This window comes from Puccinia triticina, chromosome 15A (assembly GCF_026914185.1).
Source record: "Puccinia triticina chromosome 15A, complete sequence".
Lineage (NCBI taxonomy): Eukaryota > Fungi > Basidiomycota > Pucciniomycetes > Pucciniales > Pucciniaceae > Puccinia > Puccinia triticina.
In genome coordinates, this window is record NC_070572.1 from 4,862,884 (window position 1) to 4,887,398 (window position 24,515).

The 24,515-nt window shown below is 44.6% G+C and overlaps 1 protein-coding gene across 1 annotated transcript; it reads left to right on the top strand.

The window, feature by feature from the left end:
• Positions 1-10,060: 10,060 nt before the first annotated feature.
• PtA15_15A485 (uncharacterized protein) lies at positions 10,061-12,667 on the top strand (the record flags this gene model as incomplete). The annotated part of the gene is made up of 6 exons (XM_053163694.1): positions 10,061-10,782; positions 10,879-11,010; positions 11,083-11,282; positions 11,361-11,894; positions 12,004-12,485; positions 12,587-12,667. 6 exons carry the CDS (start codon positions 10,061-10,063, stop codon positions 12,665-12,667), a joined length of 2,151 nt encoding a protein of 716 aa, XP_053027644.1.
• Positions 12,668-24,515: the final 11,848 nt, after the last annotated feature.

Below are 24,515 nucleotides of genomic sequence, written 5' to 3' on the forward strand. Positions count from 1 at the left end.
GCACATTTGATATTGAAAAAGACAATCCACTTAAATGGGTAATATCTCAGAAAGATAGGTTGAAAGCCATTTGGCCTAATTTAACAGGCAATGAAGTCCACCTGAGAATCCTTAAAAAATGTGGAGGAGATCTAGAGCATCCAAGTTTATTAAAGACACAGTTTTTCCAAAACTAAAAAAATCAAGATCAAGGGTTTCCCCTTACAATTAAACAAAATGAAGAAAAAAAAAAACATGGGTTTCCCCATTAACAAAATATCAAAAAACAGTTGGTGGGTTTCCCCATCACAAAAAAGACACACAATTTCTCAACCCAGCCTTCCAACAGCGGCAAAGCCGTGCCCACAGGCTCAACACCCAGCCCGTGTCAAGTGCACGGGTCAAAAGTGATGGACGTGAAGGCCCCCGGTCCACAGCAAAGGCTGCAGACCCGTGGGGGGCCCACTCTTTGCCCCTCAGACTGCGCATGCGCAACAGCGGAGGGGTTGAGGACAACGGATAGCTGGAAGTGCAGCATCTCCAATCTCCTGGGGATTCAACTCACTGCCAAACTATCCGCTTTTTGAGCTCTCCGCTCACAACCCCTGGACTCGAATTTCAACCTACTCTGGCCAGAACGCCCGCTCCCCTCTACGCAAACGCCACGCCGCCGCCCCGTAACCGTAATGGATTCCTCAGCAACGGCGTCAGCCATTGAGAATTTCAGGATGCCTGTGTACTCTCATCTCAACCCAACCCACCCCGCGGCCCTCGCAACTGTTACAATTACTTTGATCCCCTCACCACAGGTATCCCCAGGCACATGCAGTGTCTGCTGGAAGAAGAACGGCTACCATCGCAACATACGGCCCAGAGCATCCAAACAGGCCAATCAGCTTCGTCGGCCAGCCATCATCCCCACCCGCTCTTCCTCATCCCGCTCATGCCCCTGGCCGCGCCAGCGCCACAGCCTTCCAATCACGAACAAATCAACAGTCACCCAGGGGAACTTCAACATCCAAGATTGCATCTACCCACACGGCCTAACACCACCCTTACACCACATCCAAAAGCGACGGTTCAGGAAGCGGCTCAACAAACGGACAATTGAGACCGTCGAGAGAGCGGTGGAGAGACTACTAGAGGAGGATGGCCGGGCGGGCCGAGTGATCATTGACATTGTCAACAACGTCTGCGATCTCAGCGACTCGGAGGGCGAGGATTACCAGCCTCCTCAATCGGCAACCGTCGGATTCGGAAACCAGCCGCCTTCCAAGATTGTCTACAATAAGGCCCGGCCAAGTATCAGTCACACCAAACGCAGCTCCAGCCAACCATTCGATCCACATGGCCACCACCATCAACAGCAGCGTCACGACAAGCGTGCCAAAGATTCGCGATCCCGTCAGCAGCATCCGCAGGACCTCGATCCAGATGGCTCGGCCCAGACAATCACCGTCGAGACGCCAATGGGAGAGTCGCTTGGCGCGCCCACGCCAGCCGGAGAGGAGTTTGAGGATAGAGGGGCGATGGACTACAATGACAAGGGGAGCATTGACAGCGAACTCGTGGCGGAGATCGAGGCGGGCTTGATGGAGAGTGCGGCGGCGGAAGCGCGTGCGGCGGCCGGGCTGACGGGCCCTGAGGACAAGGAGGACAAGAACGACAGCGAAGACCTCTTCGGAGACGGCGATAACGATGACAATGATGAGAAAGAGGACGATGACAATTACAAGGAAGAAACAAACGAGATGGTGGAGGACAAGTAACGGATCAGACTGCTTCAGCGCGAGCTCAAGGACCTCGAGGCCGCCGTCAGCCGGAAGAAGGTCGAGACCGCAGGCGCGACTAACTTGATTGTCCGCAAACGGTTCGAAGAGGCTCCCAAGAAACTCAACCTTGAGCTTGAGTCCAAGAAGAACCAACTTACCTCGACCCACGCCACCCTCGCGTACGCGGTCAACTTGCGCTTTGTCTTGGTCGCAATTGCTGTCCCGAGGTGATCCCGCACATCCAGCAAATATAAAATAGATAGTGGGGCCGTTCGCGGATCTCAATCACTAGGCTATTGTTTTAACTGGAAAGGCATGCAAGATGGCTTCAGATGGCGTCCATCTATCTTCAAGTTTGCAAATTTCTTCAATGGGAGTGTGTGGCGAAGAGTGGAGCTGACTAGCTAACTGTTTTTAACCCTCACTCTTGCTTTTCTTCCTCTCCAGAAGCGTCCCAACTTGAAGAAGCATTGGAAACTTCGCTTGCCAGGGAAATGAGTGACAAGAAGGTGAACTGGGACCCTGCCAACCAGCCAACCGCGTGTCCTTCATGAACACCATTTACCATCTAAACTACCTTTTGAGTGCGTCCTATTTGTTTGCTTCCAATCAAAGGCCAACACCAGCCGCAAGCTTGTTCCCATCCATCAGAGGCAGCCAAACTGAACCTCACAAAGTTAGCCGCTGCTCCTAAAGAGTCCTTCCAGTTATCCCTTACTTTGTTTCTTGTTGTTCAACCAAACAACTTGCTGTCAACAGTGGCAAATATAATTTGGGAGGGATCAATGGCTTGGGTCAAGTACTTGCGGGTGTCATAATTGCTGAATCACAACTGCCTCATTAAATCTGAGCAAACAATTGTATTGGTGAATCATATCCTACAACATGAGAAACACTATAGTGATTCTTTTGTTTGTTTGATGTAATGAGAATTTCATTGCATAAGCCATTGGGATTGGGATACATACTCTTTTGCTCTTTCTTGGCGGGGTTTTTATGGTACTGCTAAATAAAAAATGAAGCCATTTGAATAGCATCAATTTTATATGGTAAATTTTCAGATTTGTGCAGGGAAGAACCTCCCTGTTTACAACATGTGGCAACTTTTCCCAGTAATTATACCAGGCACAAATGAGGACTTCTCATGGGCATTGAGAGAACTTTAGATGTGGCTGTAAATCCCAAATTAACCCAGTCATCAAAACAACAACCCACACAAAATGATATACTAAATCCTAGGCTTAAGAAATCAAGTTTTTTTTTGCCAAAAGTTAAACTTTGTGGTGTGTAAATTGAAATCAATAGGGGTTGCAGACCCAAGGGGAAGTCCTCAAATATCATGTAGAAACTATCCAATTTTGTACATAGTTTGTGCTGATAAATACCCACTTTTTGTTGTGATAGTTTGAAATCTGTTTGTTTTCTATCTCTTGTTGATTAGAGAAAAATTGTGGTTATTGCTGGTCAAATTTAATGGTCTACTACTCAGAGCCTGATTTTAAGACTTGCAAAAGTTATCAGTTAGCAGAATGTTGAACTGCACAATTACTAAGATTACAAGAAAACAGAGGCCTGGGTGTTTTACCTTGGCTTTGCAGCGGCGGAGCCGCCTTGGCCTCTAGTGCCATTAAAAGTAGACTACCCTACAATGCAAGTACTGAAGATATTGTTAATACTTTAGAGGACATAACTACACGTACACGCATTGGCAGAAGATATAAGCCTAAATATCAAGGAGACAAAACTGAGAAAACAGAAGAGAAAAAACCATCCTCTTCAAGAGACCAGAGTTATCAGAAGGATAAGAAGTGCTACAACTGTGGTAAAATGGGCCACACTTCACCAAACTGCCCTCAACCAAAGAAAAACATTAATAATGTCGAAATAGAGGCAGAAGAGACAGCTGAAGAAAAGACCCAATCAGACACAGAGGAAACACATGATGATGGGTCATCAGTATCATCAGGGTCCTGTAATATGATCAACATAGACATAGAAGTGGCAGAAGCTGAAACAGAGCACAATTTACCACAAGCATGGCATCCTGGACAACCTATAGGAAATATCCAGGAAGCCAGACTGATGAAAACCAAACCTACAAGAGGGAAAGGCTACACAGCTGGTAAAACCAACATTACACATATACTGTTTAATGGTAGAGAAGCAGAAATGTTACTAGACAGTGGTGCATATTGCTCAGTAGTACCTGAGACATACTTGAGAAAATTATGCCCAGACTACAAGGATATTCTTCTACCACTAGGAAAAGTAAGAATAAACAGTGCCAGTAGTACCATGAAAACAATAGGAGTATTTGAATGCCCCATAATAATTCCTCACCCAACAGGATCAGTCAGAATGACAGTAGAATTCATTGTAATAGAGGATGCAGTAAGTAAACACTTCATCCTAGGAAATGACTACTTAAATATCTATGGCTTTGACAAAAACCAATAGCAGAGAAAGATACTTCACTATTGGGAATGACAATAAAAAGAAGAAATTCCTATTTAAATCCAAAGAGCCTTTACCTGTGGAACAAGTAGAAATACAGGATGAAGAAAAAGAAAGATTTGGAAGAGAACAACTAGCAGAAGCTAATTTTAATGATAAACTGAGTGTAGATCAACTATTACAGTTACGCAACATGCTGTATAGGAACAAGACAGCATTTGCATCAGATAAAGAACCACTAGGGGCAGTTATAGGCCACAAAGTGGACATTACATTGAACATTGAGCCCCCATACCCACCTTTGCTAAGGAGACCAGCTTACCCAGAAAGCCCTAGAGCAAGAGAAGAGCTTGCAAAACACCTGGATGAGTTAGTAAGGCTCAATGTCCTTAGAAAAGTAGGGCATAATGAAGAGGTGGAAATAACTACACCAGTAATTATAACCTACCACAATGGTAAATCACGCATGGTTGGAGATTTCCGTGCATTGAACACCTACACAGTCCCAGATAGATATCCTATACCAAGGATACAAGAGAAACTGACAAATCTGGCCAAAGCAAAATACATTACAAGTATGGATGCTTTAAAAGGATTTCATCAGAATGTAGTAACAGAACGTGCAAGAAAATACCTGAGAATTATAACACATAAAGGTGTTTATGAATACCTCAGAATGCCTTTTGGAATTAAAAATGCCCCATCACATTTCCAAAGAATGATGAATACCATCTTCTGTGAAGAACTTGGATTGGGATGGCTAATTATATACATAGATGACATAATTATATGCTCTGAAACATGGGGAGACCATATGAGCAGAATAGAACTAGTTCTAACAAAAATAATTAATGTTAACATGAAAATTTCACTAAAGAAATGTGCATTTGGATTTGCAGAAATTAAAGCACTAGGACATGTAGTTTCAGGACTAGCATTATGCATAGACCAGAATAAAGTAGCAGCAGTGTTACAGAAGCCAGCACCAACAAACAAAAAAGAAATGCAAAGCTTTCTTGGGTTTGCCAGCTACTACAGACAACACTTAGAAGGCTATGCAGCCATGGCTAGAAGCTTGTATGAGATAGCTTCCAATGATACTGCCTTTGAAATGACCACAGAAAGACACATGGCATTTAATAGGATAAGAGAACACCTGACTAGAGCACCTCTACTATTAATGCCAGATTTTAAGAAACCTTTTGTGTTATATGTTGATGCCTCAATGGAAGGACTAGGAGCAGCCCTCCATCAATTACAAATCATCAATGATAAACCAGTGGAAGGTCCCATTTGTTTCATATCCAGAAAACTCAAGAAAACTGAAGCAAGATATGGAGCAAGCCAACTAGAATGCTTATGTTTAGTCTGGGCCCTAGAGAAACTCCACTACTATCTAGATGGAAGTGTATTTGATGTCATCACAGACTGTATTGCACTAAAATCACTCATCAATATGAAAACCTCTAACAGACATATGCTTAGATGGCAGATATCCATCCAAGTGTACAGAGGTAACATGACAATAATTCATAAAGAAGGGAGATTGCATAAAAATGCAGATGGACTCTCTAGATGGTCCCTACCAAACACACCAGATAATCCAGCCTGGGCACCTGAAGACCCAGAGGAACTGCCAATTATGGGACTTAGCATTACTGAACTAGAAGATGAATTCTTTGACAAAATCAGAAATAGTTACAAACAAGACAAGAACTGTACATTACTAGTACAAATATTGTCCAAAACAGATTCAAAGGATGATGACCTGATTGCAGCACTAGATACAGCATGGAAGAAATCATACCAAGAAGGAAGATTTCACCTATTTGACGGTATCATCTACCATAGATCCAAACACACATGTGTACTAACAGTAATGGACAGAGTATTGATCAATACACTACTACATGAATGCCATGACAGTACATCATCTGGCCATCTATCTTCAGACAGAACAGAAGACAGAGTAAGAAACCTAGCATGGTGGCCAACATGGCAACAAGATGTAGAAACATACTGCACTACATGTGAAAGATGCCAGAGAGCAAATAAAGCAACAGGCAAAAGGTTTGGACATATGATGAAAATAGAAGAACCCACTAGACCATGGGAAACAGTTAACATAGACTGGGTTACAGGATTACCACCTGGAGGAAAGAAAACTTATAATGCATGTCTAGTTATTGTAGACAGATTTAGTAAAACACCTATATTCTTACCATGTCACAAAGATGATACAGCTATGGACACAGCTATAATGATTTGGCAACAAGTGATTTCATGGACAGGACTAATCAAAAATATCATCAGTGACAGAGATCCCAAGTTTACATCAGATCTATGGAGAGGACTGTACCGCCTATTTGGCACTAAACTCTCTTTCTCAACAGCCTACCATCCACAAACAGATGGACTAGCAGAGAGAATGATTCAAACCTTGGAAGACATGCTAAGGAGATTCTGTGCCTATGGATTAGAATTTAAAGAATCTGATGGATTTACTCATGACTGGGTCACATTATTACCAGCCCTAGAACTAGCCTACAGAACATCAACCCATGCATCAACAGGGAAAACACCAGCTATTTTAGAGAAAGGTTGGAACCCCAGACTACCACAAGACAGCCTGAAGAAGGACTTGGTAGAAGTACATCCCACAGCAGCAAGCTTTAAAAACATGCTGGACAAAGCCAGAAAACACGCCCAACAAAGCATGGATAATGCATTTGAATACAGCAGAGAAAAATGGGACAAAAAGCATAAAGTACCCAGCTTCAAAATAGGAGATTTACTATTAATATCAACTACAAACTTTACTAATATTAAAGGACCTAAGAAGCTTAGGAATGCATTTGTTGGCCCATTTGTAGTCAAGGCATTACATGGACCAAATGCAGTAGAAGTGGAACTATATGGAGAATTAGAAAAGAAACATCCTACATTCCCAGTAAGCTTACTCAAACACTATAATGAATCAGATGCTGAATTATTCCCTTTACGCAAGGAAATACATGAAGCAGAAGTACCTCCACTTGAAGAGTCAGAGGAGAAGAAAATTCATAAGATCTTGAAAGACAAGAAGATCAGAGGAGAAAGATAAATTATATCTTGTAAGATACAGGAACCCAATTCATGAAGATGAATGGCTACCAGAAAAAGACATTAAAGATGCGGATAAATATCTAAGAAGATTCAAGAACTCTAAACACAAAGATTAAATTATTTCAGAATTTAACCTTTTTAGAGGGGGCGAGTGTCAGCCTTAGAGATACATCAAGTATTCAAAAGACTGCAATAACTCAGTAAATAATAATAATTATTAAATTATTATTGCAGAATCAGATTCCTCATCATAATTTAAGGGGGGTCACCCACTTAAAGTATCCCCTTATTCCTATTCCTTCATGTACTAAATGTATAAATAAGAATTGGCCACAGAAAGCGCCCAAAAATAGTATTACATACAAAAAATTAGTAAAACAATTAAAGTACATAAAATTAAACTGTTGTACAATAATGAGTAATATTACTCGTGTAAAAATACCCCGTGAAAGTATTATGTAGACTTCTACTGAAGCTCTTTCACATGACAATTGGTTATAAACATGTCATGTGACAGAGTCAGGGAAATTAGTCTATTTTAATACAATTAAAATACCCACAGCCAAGCCCTTTTCACGGCTACAGCCCTGGATACTCCCATAGGGAGAAAAGGACTCAGTGTTTACGCCCACTGAAGTCCCCTCTATAAATAGAGGCCTATTTGGCCCTCAGGAAAAGATCCCCCAGACCATTCACCGCCCATAAACTGTAAGTTTGTCGTGAACATTCTCCTCTGCTACTATTGTAGCCCCTTTTCCCTTTAAAACCATCCCCAGCACGTAAAATCCACTGGATTAAACCTTTAAATATCAAAACTCCCCTATTAGCATATTTACAAGCTTTATCCTTAAAAGTAGTTGCCGTAAGATCTCTGCCTCTGACAAGCAGCCAATCAGCTTAAGCGCTTACCACCTACTTTTTATGCCAAATTTATTCCCTGTAATTAATAATCGGACTTACTTTGCGCACTGCGAAAAGCTCTTTGCGCACTGTGCAGTGCGCAAAGTTTGCAAACACTTCGCGCACTGCGCGTGAAGGGCGCAACTTTTTCAAATTATTTTTTGACCAATCAATAGACAAGCTTATTATTGTCCTCTGTGAATTTATTTGGAGTTTTTTGAAGCTTCCTTGTATGCTTAAAAATCCCACCAATAAAAAAAACAAGTACAGCCATTTGGGGACCTGGAATTCATATTCCCACCAGTCAAAAAATCCATATAATTTAGTGAATAATGATACTTATGAATTCAAACTTTTTAGAATTTTTTGGCCACTTTGTGCAAGAATAAGGCTTTCAAAAATTAGGAAAGTTCACCACTTACTGGCGCATTTTGGCATATCTTGAGAAACAGTTACTGGTTTTTGAAAGCCTTGTCCTTGTACAAAGTGGCCAAAAAGTTCTAAAACTTTTAAATACATGTTTAATATGATTCAATAAATTAATTGGATTTTTTGGCCTGTGGGAATATGAATTCCAGGTCCCCAAATGGCTGTACTTGTTTTTTTTATTGGTGGGATTTTTAAGCATACAAGGAAGCTTCAAAAAACTCCAAATAAATTCACAGAGGACAATAATAAGCTTGTCTATTGATTGGTCAAAAAATAATTTGAAAAAGTTGCGCCCTTCACGCGCAGTGCGCGAAGTGTTTGCAAACTTCGCGCACTGCACAGTGCGCGAAGTGTTTGCAAACTTTGCGCACTGCACAGTGCGCGAAGAGCTTTTCGCAGTGCGCAAAGTAAGTCCGTTAATAATTATATATTATTAATTACATAATAAATCCTCCTCTTGTTAAAGAGTGTTTAAAACCCTTGTAGTGGCCAAATAACCACGTAACAAGCTTAGTAATTTACATTACTAGTGTTTACATCAGCACAGTTATAGTGCTAGGGCCCAAAAACCCTTATTTTTGACGGGTTTTTGCCCCAAGCTTCATAAACAGAGCTGTCAGTGTTGGGCCCCTTTTTGGGGCCTAGCCTCTGACTCACTAGACACGAGTACTAGCTCTCCATGTTGATTTGCTCCTCCGTAATCAACATCGTCTCAAACCATCACAAAACCAAGGGGGGTCCCTTGGATTTGTATATCATCAGTTGAGATCAACCAAATTTAAATTGGTTGAGTGCATCCCAGTTAAACTGGGATGACTTCATCCTAGCCAAATATGCTGGCAGAGCTATCAGAGGCTTGCTTCACACCCGCAGCAGTGAGGGACTTGTGTTAAGTTTGACAAAAGCCACACATAAGAAGGCTTTTTTGAACTTGGGTGTATTGTATCATAACCTTCAGGGGTGTCACTGTCTGTGACAGATGAGGGCGTGGACGCTTCATTTCGGGAGGGCTAGTGATCGGTTCATATTGTGTACTTCTAGGCATACATAGTTTGCTGCCCACCACCAACAACCACCAACCATCATGCCACAACCATCCCCACTCCACTCAGCCCCCAAACCAGCCACCCTGAGCGCGAACTCCAGCGAACAGCCCAAAGCACCAGCACCAGTAACACCGGACAACGGCCTCTCAAATAGGATCGACGTGCTAGACTCAGACCATGGCAGGATACTCTGTATTGCCGACCTCAGGGGTGCCATTTCTCAGATCAACCAACTCGCCAAACAGTTTAACGCCGTCGCCGTCATCCATTCAGGCGACTTTGGATTCTACGGTCAGATACATGTGTGCTCTGCTGGAATCGGTCCTGATCGCTGACACTGTTTTCTCCTCCTCAGAAACATCCTCACTCGACAGGATGTCCGATCGTACCCTGCGTCATCTCATACAGTACTCCTCACTCATCTCATCCCAGTTTAGATCCCAACTACTCGCCCCAAGTATGAACGGCCACTCGATCCGCCAGATGATCGTCTCACCCCCTCAGCCATCCTCATCCTCATCACCCGACTCGACAACCCCAAACCAGAACCCACCCCCTCAATTTGCACTTTCAGAGTTCCCCGATCTACTCACCCGCAAGCTCACCCTGGACGTACCCGTTTACACCGTCTGGGGGGCCTGTGAGGATGTCTCTATCATCGAAAAGATCCGTGCCGCTGGTCCATCCGCCCTCAATACATCATCTCAACCGGCCAACAAAACCCCAGAAACCAATCAGAAACATGGCTATCTAACCCCATACTCGATCCCCAACCTAACCGTCCTAGATGAAGCTACCACTCGCTGTTTGGTATTCGGCGGGATCAGGTTACGGCTGTTCGGTTTAGGTGGTGCGGTAGTCCCACATAAGCTGTTCGATAATGGTGAGGGGGGTGCGACGATCGCCGGTGGTCAAGGTACGATGTGGACAAGCATCCTACAGATCGGAGAGGTCGTTGACACCGCTCAACGTGTCTACGACCCAACCGAAACTAGGCTGTTGATATCACATGCCAGTCCCGGCCGAGAAGGCCTATTAGCACAACTAGCACTTGTCTTAAAAGCTGACCTGACCATCTCCGCCGGTCTACATTTCCGGTAATGACTCTTATCGCTCATCCTTCTTGCTTGATATCATCGAATCACTCACACTCTCTTCCTATTCCTTTTTTTCTTTTCCTTAACGATAAATAGCTACGGTGTCAGTTATAATGAATTCAGTGTCCAACATGATCAAGATGCTTTTCGTGCCAAGTTACTTCATGCCAAGGCCACATTCAACGAGATTTGGGATACGGTCAAGAACCAGGTCGATGCTGTCATCGAGTCAGTCTCAACCTCCGAGTCATCCTCCACCATCCGCTGACGTTTTTTTTATCTATACACCCTTGACAACAGTGACCACCAACGCCAACTGCTTTCTAATGCCCTAGCAGTAGCCAATCGTGTTCCTGCCCCGCCTGCCCCTGGCTCGGTTGCGGTGACTGAGGAACCTGCCTGGAAGAATTCGTGGAACTGGAACTTACCAGACGCAGCTTATGGAAGTTTGATTTTGGACATCAAAGAAGGTCGGATCGGCGCTGAAATGCGCAGTCAAGGTTTGTGGACTTCACAGGATCCTCCATCCATCAATTCGCCGCACAAATCTGTTTTAACATTACTCTCGTCAATGGTAGGGTTCAATTTTGCCTATCGATCGCAATCACAGACGAAGCCACCCACCACACCTCAAATCAATCCCCGAGCGCCTGTTGCGCATGTATCCACCTCTGCTGCAAACACTAACGACAACCAGGGCCACCAATCCCTGGCACGACCTCTGAATCAATCGTCCAGTCAAGGAATCCCCTCTTATGGAAACAAACCACCAACAGCACATCCCGTCTCAGGCCATACAAAAAATTCATCATACCCCCATCAACCCGAAACATCTGCCCCGCCCTCTTCGGCCGGACCAAACAATCATGTTCCTCGCTCTCACCCGCAACATGGCAGTGCACTCGGAAGTCAAGGCACTGGGCGCACTCCAAACCAATACACCAACCACCAGCACCGCTACTCAAAATCGCGAGAAGATAGGCGGGATGAGAGCCTGCGCACACCCCCCTCCACCCAATCAAATTCAGTACCCCCAGGCGCCGATTCTAGTACCAAATCGGCTCCCCAAGCACGGCCTAGATCTGGTCCAGATGAGCCAACCAAGAACCCTAGTAAGTCATCGTAACATATTTTTAGTTGATTAGATCTTGATGAATACATATGAAACCATGAACTTTGGAATGCAAGACTCAGGAAACCAAGAATCAACCGCATCCGCAGGTCAATCTGCTTCTGCTGCTCCCTCACGGAAATCGTCGTTTGCCGGTAAGAAGAAAAAAGGCTCTTCCGGAGGGCAAACCAGTGGCTCGAAGAGTGATTCCGAACGTGCAGCTCAGGAAAAGAGTGATGGCGACGCTGAAACAGGAACTGCGAAGAACGGTACGGTCAGTGTTGGATCTGCCAAAGAATTCAAGGGGAAGATCGATGGTGGACCGGCTGAAGAGAAAACAGAACCCAATGACAAGCTCGTCAGAGCCAGCACTAATTCCACCGAGTCAACTCCAACAATGATGAATGGCGATGGGACTAATAACCATAACTACCGAGGTCGCCCTGGATCGCGAGGCAGAGGTGGACAGGGACAATATAACATGAGAAATAACCGGGGCGGGCGCGGTGGCGGACGAGGAATGGATAGGGACGGCTTCAATTCTCGCCCTGCCGGTCCTGGTCTCGTGGGACCGGCTCTTGCTGGAGCGGGCGTGAGTACATTTTTCATTTTGGTCTTTTTTTGAAGTGAAGTATACTCAAATCAGTTCTTTTTCTGTGGCTTGTTCCTTTTTGTTTTTCTTTTGTGGCTTAGATCGGAAACAAAAGTTACAATAATAACCACAGCTCTCCGACTAATAATAGCGGAACTACTGGTCCGGGAGATAATAAATAAAAACAAGGAGGGCGAATAATGCTTTCAAAGTAACTCATACTAAAAATGAAAAAAATGATGCGAAGGACGAATAGAGAATTCGACAGAATTAATAGTATTGCTTTTTTGGGTTGCCCGATGGAATTGTAGTGAAGGAGTGCTTTTGAATATGCGCGTATTACACATACATAATTGAGGACATCCACCAAAAACAACGCGAAAATCTTAAATCCGGTGACAATACACAACAATTTTCCCTTCTTTTGGTCTTGTTTTGTTTTTGATCCTTCACTTCTCACACACACATTCTTAATTTCTCTTCTTTTCTTTCTTCTTTCTGTCATGATTGATTGATTCGAGTTCTGCAAAGTTACTAGAAAATTAAATGAAGTGAAATGAGGCAAAACAAAACAAAAACAAAACCACTTCAACTGATTGCTAATTGTTTAAATTCTGCTGTTTTTTGAAACTACTAGGACAATTGTGGCTGCGCCACTGCTACAGGCTTTTTTACATGGACATTACTCATCAAGTCTAAACACATCTGACGCAGTAATGCCCTTAAGGAATGATTCAAAAAGTAAGAGCTTGCTGAAAAGGAAAATGAGCCATGACACAAATTATAGCTAGCTCTGGAAGTAATGTTACATGATAGTTAAATGCAAGTTTCATCACAAAAAATGGCAGATGACATTGATAAGCAATCCATTCAGACCTAGATGCGGCAAGGGAGTCCAGGCCGGGAGGGCTGTGGCGTGCGCGCACTGCGGCTGAGCTAACTTAACACAAGTCCCCCTGGTGGGAAGCTTGCTGTGGCTGGCCGCAAAGCGGCCCCTCCCGCAGGGAGGGACTTGCATATTATCCCCAATTTCATAGGGGAGCAGAAAGTACCAAATGGCTGTAAGGTTTTTTAACTTTTTAATAGCTCTGCCCCCAGCACCTCCAAAGGTCTGAGCCACAGCTTTCTGACCCTTTGACATCTTCTCTACAATTCTGTCTCCTCAGAATTTTTGTATCACCATCAATGTATTTTTAATAAATTTTTGAAAAGTGACTTCTCAAGAAATGGATCTGCACAAGGATTCACAAGGCTGTATTGCTTGTAAATCTTGTGGACCAAAAAATCTGCATGCTTTCTAGGTTGTGTGTAAATTGACACATTGTATGTACAAAGCTAAGATCACCACTGTGCTTCCCTCTGGCCAAATGTGGATCCACACATGGATCCTCCAAACTTAAGACATGGTTTGGAATTTTGTTTTGCTGCCTTGACCAGGTTCCTGAACACTTTTGCCACTAGGAAGTGCAGTCTTTGGATTGAGAGGCTGGAACAGGGGTCAAAATTTGCGCATTTATCAAGGCTACAAGACTTTCTATTCAGTTTTCATTGTTTTTATTATAATTTATAGGGCTGTATTTTTATTTTTTGCACTGAATATCCCTTCTGCTCCTGCTAAAATTGAGGGATAGCGAGTAAGCCTCTCCTAGAGAGCACTCTGCGCGGGTCCCCCGGACCTCCGTTTGAGTGGCTTTGTTAAGTTAGGCGGCTGAGCCTATGAAGCCCAAGGGGTGACACACCTGCTCTGACTTCTGAGAGGCAAAGGTGCCTGAGGGCCGCTGTACCTTATGGCTCTCCCTCTTTTTAAGATCACCTTGCTTAAGACTTGTCGGCGAGTAGCTCCCAAGGGAGGAGAGGGCTGGGGCGGAGACTCCTGGAGCAGACAGATCCCCGAGGGGGAGAGGGCCAAGGCTGTCAGGCTTGGGTGATGTCAAGAGAAGGACTTCTCTTCTAGCTACACCGGCAACGGCGTTCAGTAGCGCGCAAAGGAGCGCGAGATATAAAAATAATAATGTTATTTTTAGATAATGTTTAACAGAGGGGCCACGAGCGCATGGGGTATTTAAGTGCCCTCCGGAGTGCTACAGTTGCACAAGGCATCCTATTGTACAAGAAATACCCCCGGGGGACCCCTGTCCGGAATTCCAGGGTCTGATCAGTTTTTAATTTTTCCGGGTATTTTTTGGCCAAGATCCGTGTCAATGACCGGTCATCAAGAGGTTTTATCCTCTTTGGTGGCCGGCTGACTGGTCATCAAGAGGTTTTACCCTCTTCAATGACCAGCTGACCGGTCATTGAGAGGTTGTATCCTCTTTGATGGCCGGTCAGCCGGCCACCAAAGAGGATAAAACCTCTTGTTGACCGGTCAGCTGGCCATTGAGAGGGGTTGTATCTCTGTTGATGACCGGTCAGCCGGCCACCAAAGAGGATAAAACCTCTTGATGACCGGTCAGCTGGCCATTGAGAGGGGTTGTATCTCTGTTGATACCCGGTCAGCCGGCCATCAAGAGGGGTTGTATCCCTGTCAACATGACCGGTCACAGCCGGCCATCGGAAGGGGTTGTATCCCTGTCAATGACCGGTCACAGACGGCCATTGGGAGGGGTTGTATCCCTGTTGATGACCGCTCAGCTGGCCATCAAAGAGGATAAACCCTCTTGATGACTGGTCAGCCAGTCATCAAGAGGTTGTATCCTTGCCTCTGCGATGACCGGCTGACCGGTGTAAAGCTCAAAAGTGTTCCTGAGAACCTTTTGCTGAGTGCGGAAAGGGATGAATGAGGTTACCTCTGCCTTTCCTTGGTCACTAGACACTCAAACAAGCCCCCCAATCTACGATTGGAAGGTTTATGTAGTGATAGTGGAGGTGTATCAAAAGATAGCCTACTTTGAGCAGGTGGCTTAAGGGTTCTGGTAATGTAGCTGATGAGTAAGTGTTGTGATGAGGTTGTAATTTGTATGTAAGGGTGTCAAACCACAATATAGAGTGGGGCTAATACTGTAGAGTGAGCGAGTATTGTACTGTTATGGGGTAAGCTTAGTGTAAGTAGTTTGCTGAGAGAAATTACAACTGGGGGGAGGAGAGCCTCCTTAAATAGAAAAGAGTGAGGGATTTTAGCTCCAGGGGAACAAGATAATGAGGGGTTTTAGCTGCCCTGAAGACTACAATGAGGTATTTTGGCTGGTGGTTGACAGGTCACATGAGGTCATGATGTCATATGAGGGAATTTAGCTAGTGAGAAATAGGAGGTGAGATATTTTAGCTGGCCTGGACTGTCAACTGATGTCATCTGCAAGCTGCATGAGGGGTTTTTGCTATCTTTACACCTGCATGATGTCATCTGTCAACTGTCAGACTGCAGCCCCTATTACACTTGTCTGCATGCACCTGCTTAAGACTGCATAAGCCTACATCAAGTGTGCATAACACTGCATGACACTGCATGACATGTGCATAGCACAATGAAATGCAGTGCAGCTGATGAGATAAAGTATATGTAAAGGGTAGACAAGCTTTCAGGGTGGTCCATGTAACTGATTACATGTCCTGGGTAAGTGTGGTTCATGTAACGGATTACATGACCTGAGTATGGTGTTTTGTGTGTATGTAACTGAATGATGGTGTCTTGAAGAGGGTGTAACTTGTGATCCAGAGGGGTTTAGGGTGTGTTATCCATGGTGTTCTGTGTAGTTTTGGCCGTAGAATCCAGTGGTTTTGCCGTATTAGGTGATTTGTGAGTGTACATATGAGAAAAAAGGAAATTTTGAAATGGGCTAGGTGGGTAACCATAAAGCATACCACACCGGTCATCACCGGGATCAGAGGTCCTTCAATGGCCCAATCTATGGTATTACAGGTGTAACACATACATACATATGGCTTTAGCATATGTAAGCCCATAAATATTGCTTTACAGTATGTATTTGGGCCAGTGTCCGTAATGTGAGGCCCCCCCCCCCCCCCCCCAAAAAAAAAAAGATTGGCTGGTCAGAAACCTTATCCCTCATAGAACTAGAATCTACAACCTCCAAAGAGCTCAAAAATGTCATTTACATGGCATAATGCTCATATGCAGAGTTGTAGATCCGGCCCGCGTCTGAAATGTCTTGTTGCGGGCGGGGCTGTACGGTAGGATGCCTTGCGCAACTGTACAGGGCCTGCTGAGCAGGGGTGCCTAGGTGCCTGTACTTCTGGGGCCTGCGAAGCAGGGGTTTTTGAACTCTACAGTTCCCAGGAGTATTGCACCAGGAAAAAAAAATAGTCACTTGATGGCAAGTGACATGATGCAGCTTTGGTTTCTGCTCCAGAGCTACTCCAGCGCTGCTCCAAGTCTGCTCCACCAGCACTTGTAGAGCTTGCAGGACTGCACCAGAGCACTCAATGTGGCACAGTCAGCTGATCCTAATTTTTTCCCAGGAACAGCTGAGCAGTAGGCATTGACTGAGCCTGGGCCAAAGCTGAGCATTGGCTGAGCCTGGGCCAAAGCTGAGCATTGGCTGAGCCTGGGCCAAAGCTGAGCATTGGCTGAGCCTGTGCCACAGCTGAGCATTGGCTGAGCCTGTGCCACAGCTGAGCATTGGATATTCCAAGCCTGAAACAAATCCAAGTGTCAGCTGGACCAAGAATATTCCAAATCTGAGCATCAGCTTAGCCAATGCTGGTACAAAGTTGAGCATTGGCTGAGCCAAGGCTGTTCTAAAGCTGATTATCAGATGTTTTGAGACTATTCAAAAGATTAATATCACCTGAGCCAAGGCTGTTCCACAGCTGAGCATCAGCTGAGCCAAGGCTGTTCCACAGCTGAGCATCAGCTGAGCCAAGGCTGGTCCACAGCTGAGCATCAGCTGAGCATCAGCTGAGCCAAGGCTGGTCCACAGCTGAGCATCAGCTGAGCATCAGCTGAGCCAAGGCTGGTCCACAGCTGAGCATTGTCTTAGCCAAGGTTGGTCCACAGCTGAGCATCAGCTGAGCCAAGGCTGGTCCACTGATGGACATAAGCTGTTACAGGAGTGGTCAGACTCAGAATCTGAGCATTGGCTGGACCGAGATTTATCCAAAGCTGAAAATCAGCTGAGCCAATACTGGTCCAAAGCTGAGCATTGGCTGGGCAAATGATAATCCTAATCTGAGTCTAAGCTGAGCCATGACTGGAATAAAGCTGAAAATAAGCTGCGCCAGGACTGGTTCTGATCTGGGCAACAAAGCTGAGCATGAGCTGGGCACCAAAGCTGAGCATAAGCTGGGAGCTAAAGCTGAGTATAAGCTGACCAGAAATGGGGATCAGTGGTGCCCAGAAAAAACTGAGGATCTCCTGTGGAAATTCTTAAACTGGTTAGATGGTGGGTAGATGGTGGGTAGATGATGGGTAGATGGTGGGTAGATGGTGGGTAGCCCGCTGGAGCTGGCATGATGTCACTTGTCATCAAGTGACTATTTTTTTTTCCTGGTGTTGGAGATAGCTCCAATATAGGATAAAAGAAAAAGGAGGACTCACTTGGTGGAGGGAATCCTGAGGCGAAGGCAGGAATCAAGTCAGGTTTCAGCAAAGGGCAGCGGACAATCAGGTCAGAGGTTGAAGGGGTCGGAGCTGGCAGTGCGATGACGATTGTTGACAATTCTGGGGGGCCTTCACTCGCTTGAAGGTCTGCCTTTTATATTCTTTTCCGTGCACTAAGAGGCAAAGGATCTTTGAATAGATCTCTTTGTCCGTTTCCTAGTGTCGCACCTGCTCGGCCAGAGTTGGATCAGATTTTCCTCTACTACTCTGGCTGAGCAAACTTGGTCAGGCTATTATTGGCTGGATTCTCCAGATCATGTTGGCCCCTAACTTGGGAGCGGCCTCATTGCTGTTTTCAGGGTAGTTCTTGTGATCTATTGATCACGAGAGGTATTGAAGCTTGCTGTCTTTTCTGGAATACTTGTGATCTATAGATCACAAGTCTGTTATAAGATTCTTAATTAATCTTCTGAATCCTGAAACATCTGTGATAATGGCCGCACCTGCTTGCAGTCTTTGCAGGCCTAAACTAACTCTTGACCAATCTCAATAGGACGGTTCACGTAGGGCCGAAATCAGCAAGGCCAAAATAAATTTTATCCCACGGTCCCAGCCAATTTGGCTGGGAAGTCTTGCTGATTTATAACATCAGCAGGGTTAAAAAATCCCTACATGAACCGTCCTAATGGCTTGGTTTCTTGAGGTTGTGTCTTGAGTTTCTCAGGATTCTCATCTCCAGATCTCGTGGTATTATGGTATTCAAAATTGCATAAGATTTTTTTACATGAAATCATAAACTGCAATTTTGGCTGGGAGATGTCACTTAAAGTTTTATGCATGTTGACATCTCCCAGCCAAAATTGGTTTCATGATTTTATGTAAATAGTGACATATGCAATTTTGAATACCATATATCTACCAGGTCTCTGGGGCCGAGACTACATATTGTGTTTTTCAAGAAGCTTGGACACATTCACAGAATTTTATTTGGGGTAGATCCTGGCAGATCCCATATCTTTCATGTTTACTCCACGCTTAGTCTTGACAGGTGTCAGATGAGGCCCAAGGCTAAATCTAATCCCTGAGCCATCATTCTCCAGATGATGGTCAGGGAGTAGAATTTTGGAAAAACAAAGCTCATATTTGGAACCGGAGAGGCTTTGTTACCCTCCCTGCCCCATACCATGTAGCTAGGCTGCTGCCCTCTGCCCAAACGGAGGGACCAATAAGCTCAGGACTGTTACACATGCTACAATCAAATGAGGGCTGGGTGATATTTAAGCCCAAATTCTATCTGGAAGCTGAAAATAAATCCATAACATGAAACAAAAAATTACTGAAATCGTCCAAGCTTCTTGAAAAAACACAATATTAGGCCCTGTTTGGCTGCGCGATGTTATATGATAAATTGTGTATCACTTTACATGACACATGTAGCCAGGTTGAAGTTGTCATAGGAGCAATAAAACCAAGACAACACTTATAACATGTGTGTTTGGTGCAGCCACATAAATTTTTCTTGCAAGTCCAGTTATTACTGCACTGTTTGGCGCGGCATCATTCCCAACTAGCTACCATACATGGATCCATCAAACAATCAATCATCTCTACAACAAACCCACAAGCAACAAAAAATCAGATGCAAGAAAATGATTATGGAGTTCAGCTCGTGATGACCGATTGATTGGTTATCAAGAGCTGAACTCCCGGTCAACAAGAGCTGAACTCCTCTTTGATGAAAGGTCCATGAAGAGCGTTCAGCTCTTGATGACCGGTTGATTGGTCATTGAGGAGGACTTCTTCACCTCTTGATGACCAATCAACCGGTCATCAAGAGCTGTCTGGATGGCCGGTCAAACCGGTCATCCAGAGGGCTTCAGCTCTTGATGACCGGTTGATTGGTCATCAAAGAGGACTTCTTGACCTCTCAACCGGTCATCAAGAGCTGAACTCCTCCGGATGGCTGGTTGAACTGGTCATCCGTTCAGCTCTTGATGACAGGTTGATTGGTCATCAAAGAGGACTTCTTCACCTCTTGATGATCAATCAACCGGTCATTAAGAGCTGAACTCCTCTGGATGGCCAGTCAAACCGGTCATCCAGAGGGCTTCAGCTCTTGATGACCAGTTGACCGTTCATCAAGAGCTGATCAACTCCTCTCGGTGACTGGTCAACCTGTCATCAGAGGACACAACCTCTTGATGACCTGTTGACTGGCCATCAAGAGGTGAAGCGGTTGACTGGCCATCAAAGAGGACATAACCTCTTGATGACCGTTCATCCAGACTCCAGAGGTTATGTCCTCTTCAATGACCTGTGTGGTGAGCCTCATCAAAAGCACCTTCACTCTCCGCAGGCTCCAGGAATCAACTATCAAGGCGACCAACCACTCAGGACAACAACACGGTGTGGTAGACAGAAAAGTGAAAAATCAAAAGTTTTTTCTCATACATATATTTACTCACCCTAGGCTTCAAGATACCACCAAATGGACCTCAGAAATGGATTCTACGGCCAATTTTACCCCGAGTCACCACTGGAAGCGTCACTGGAACCCCGCAGGATTGGAAGTTACACCCTCTTGGACCCTCATGGACACGGCCAGCCTCAGTCATTAACCTGTCACACCCCTCAAGTCACCTTTCCCAGGTATACACATACTCAGCCCCAGCAAAACACATACTCTTTTATATCCCTCTTATCTCCACTGCTTATGCAGGGGACCAACCCCATTTCTTCTGTATTTGACATTTCCCCGCTTTGTTTATGCACTCCTTGCATCAGTATGACATCATCTTTCATTTCTCACCCCACTTTCTGCCTGTATTTAGTATCTTCTGACACCACTTGTACGCAGCCCACCAGCTAAAATCCCTCATCCAGGGTCCCCCTTGTAGCTAAAGTCCCTCACATTTGTCTATATAAGGAGCTCTCCCCCAGTTGTTTTTCCCTCAGTTCAGTACCCACCAGTTATACAGATATCACCCATTAGCCATTATCATCACCCTTACACTTTTATAACATACCATATCATCCCTCTTATCTGCAATAACCACTGAGCTCACTCTCATATTCTCATACTCTCATATCACTGGTTGCATATCACGCACCTGTCACAAGTTACCCAGTTCCTGGTTCAGCTCCCGACTAAGACATATACCCTTCTCAGTCCAGACACTCTTCTCAACTTCTTATATCACCCTCTCAAGGACCTGTGTTCAACCCCCACCGGAAACATCAAGTCAACTTTCACCCTTTCCATCATCATAAATCCTCTCAACTCTCACATACCTGTCATCGAACAACTTCATCTGGAACTAGACCAGACCTATCACTTGATTAAAACTTGCCAAGCTTAGCTTGGTGGGTCTTGTTATCTGATAGTATAGAAGGGCAGAGTTTGCACCTCCATCATCCCCTTCTCCATTCAGCAAAAGGGTTTCACAACCACTTTTGAGTCTTACAAGGGAGTCCCCAACGTGATAGGATAACTTTGTTCGATCGACAACGGATAATCGATTTCGACCAAGAAAGCCAGAAATACCATCGTCTACGGATCTCAACTTCGAGCGGCAAAAGGAATCAAATTTTTTCAACAAATCTATAACACTCAACGGCATATTCAGTTATTCTGTTGGACAACTAGTCAATTAATTACAAACCATCCAATGAACCAATTACAAACCTCTGAAAAGAAACGTGTAACCACCGGATCTGAAAAGAGACTCTCGAAGAAATCAGCCAGTTATAAAACCTTAAGAAGGGCAAGAGTAAGACCTGAAGAATCTGGATAACTAGGAACCTGGTAGAAGAGAACTCCGGAATCATTCAAAGGAAGCAGCTGCTTATAAGACCTCAAGAAGGGCAAGAGTAAGACCTGAAGAATTTGGATAAGCAGATACTGTTAGAAGAAGTTTCCCAGTACGGTAAAGTTATTTCAAATATTAAAAGAAAAACCCCAATTTGCCCTGGTAAAGAGACCAGAGACCAGATATTATTGTTTCTTTTTCAGAGCACAGTAACAGTTAACGAACAATTGTCATATTAAGGAAACTAGGAATCAACAAGAATCAACATGAGTTTACCCTTCAGTACATTAGAAATGAGAGAAGGATTTGCTTCAATCACCCCTTTAAGGAACAGACCATTGGCAGGAACTTCAGGATTACTTTGGCCAAGCGATACCCCGAACAACCCACCACCACCACCTAGGAAAGACCAAGGAAAGGGTCCAGAAAACAACTTCAGAGATCCTGCTGAAGAAGAAATGTTGGATTCCGATGAAACTCAACAAAATATCCCACCAAGAAACAATACCCCACGACAACAACCAACCGGTTACGGAATTCATAGCACTGCAAACGACCCAGAAAATATGTATCAACCTCAGTTTCAACAGCAACCACAACCTCAGATTCCAATTCAACAACCTCAGCCAATATACGTCTATGCCCAACCTGAACACTCAAACAAACCAAACATCATCAGGAACAAAGAAGGACTTTACTATGATGGAAGCCAGTTTATGAAGTTTCTACATTGGTTTGAACAAGCAGCCTATGGGTATGGTGCCACGGATCGAGAGAAAGCAATTCAGATACCACGGTTTATACGAACGGAAGAATTGAAGTGCGAACTTGAGGAAATGGAGGGGTACGAAGAATACGATTGGACCAAATTACGAGCCGATATGATCAAGACCTGGGGTGATTTAGATAATACCATCATGTACAACACGGATGATCTCATTAAATTAGCAAAACAACAAGCCAAGGAAGGGATTGCAAACCATCGAGATTACAAAGCCTACCTGGGAAAATTTACCGCAATCCTCAAGTACCTTGTGAAGAACAAACATGTCACCAAAATGGACGAAGCCGGAGGATTATTCTTAAGTGCATTCTCAGTGGACAGTCAACGAAGTGTTAAACGCATTTTGGTCTACAACAAACAACTTCCAAAAGCTAAAGACGGGAGCAACAAAGCGCCGAAATGGGAAGACTTGATTGCAGCTGCAGAAACAGAAGTTCGGGTCAACGAAGGGTATACCAATTTCTCCAGTTTTTCCGATTCAAACCAGATCATGCAGAAGGGCCTGGATCTCAAGAAAGGCAATAGCAAACAAAGGGAACAAATGCTCAGAGAAGTTCCCAACAAGAAAGCAATTGCACAAGAAATCAAAGACACACAACAAAAGCTCGCTTCTCTCCAGCATCAAATTGAAAAACCTTTGCCCAGCACTTATAATCAACAGGGATCTTCGGACAGGCAGGAATTCACACGGGGAAACGCTCGACCATCCACACCTTTATTTGAATCTCAGCCCTGCTTCTATTGTAGAAAGGAAGGACACTCCACTTATCAGTGCCCCAAAGCTTCAAAGGACAGAGCGCAAGGTCTGGTCAGGAAAGAGGGAAAAGACTGGTACTTACCAAACGGAGAATACATCCCATGGAACCCATCAAGACCTATATGTTCGGTCGTGGCAGCAGCTTCAGCCAACCCTCAGATGCAAGAAGCTATCAAGAAGCTGGCCGACTTGCAACAAGGAGGAAATGGTAACACTCCAACAATGAAAGCCTTGGTACAAACCATCCATTGGAGCCCTCCTGCCTTAGGCGTGGAAAACTTCATGAGATCACATCCTGTCACTAGGTCAGAAGCTCAAAAAGGCCGACGCGAAGTTAGGATCCAGGAACCAGAAAGAGAAGCCATGGATATCGATCATGAAGAAAAAGTGGACAGATCACTGAAAGAAACTCCGAAAAAGGCGCCTGAGAAAGTCTGGAGCCGGGAACGAGTACCAACAATCCTGAAGAGAGAATCACCAGAGGAAGTCCTACTACAGGACTTGGACAACGTCAAGATTCCCACAACGTTTGCACAACTCACTACGATATCGCCTTCGTACACAGAACAGATCATAGCAAAATTACAGGGACGTCTTTCAGGCAAGAATACCTCCACCACCTACATCGCATCCGAAGCAGCCAAAGTAGCTGCACCAATGACCACCTTACCAGAGGAAGAAGGACCTTCAGATCCATGCTACTACAGCTGTGCCCTAGGATACGTAACCGCGCAAGTTGGGGGAGAAAAAGTCGACTTTATGGTGGATTCCGGTTCTATGGTCAACGTCATACCCCGATCAGTAGCGGAGGACTTGGAGCTAGAATCTGTGATAGTGAACATACCCATGCAAGGTGTTGGTGGAGCCAGATGCGACATAACCGGCGTAGTTGAGAACTGCCCAATACAGATCGGTCGATTCTCCGGACCCGCTCACCTCTTTATATCACCAAAAGCTCAAGATTGTATTTTAGGACGACCTTTTCTATTTGATTATGATTGCACTCTAGAATACCACGAAACAGGGGAGACTCTCACGTTTCAAGGAAACAAGGGTCGGCGAATTTCAGTACCATTGGCTAGAACTGGACAAGGACAAGGATGGGATAATCGAAAAGATCTCAGTACCAATAATGTGAAATCAGCTCCGACATCTGAACCTAGCAATAATGAAGAACACCGAA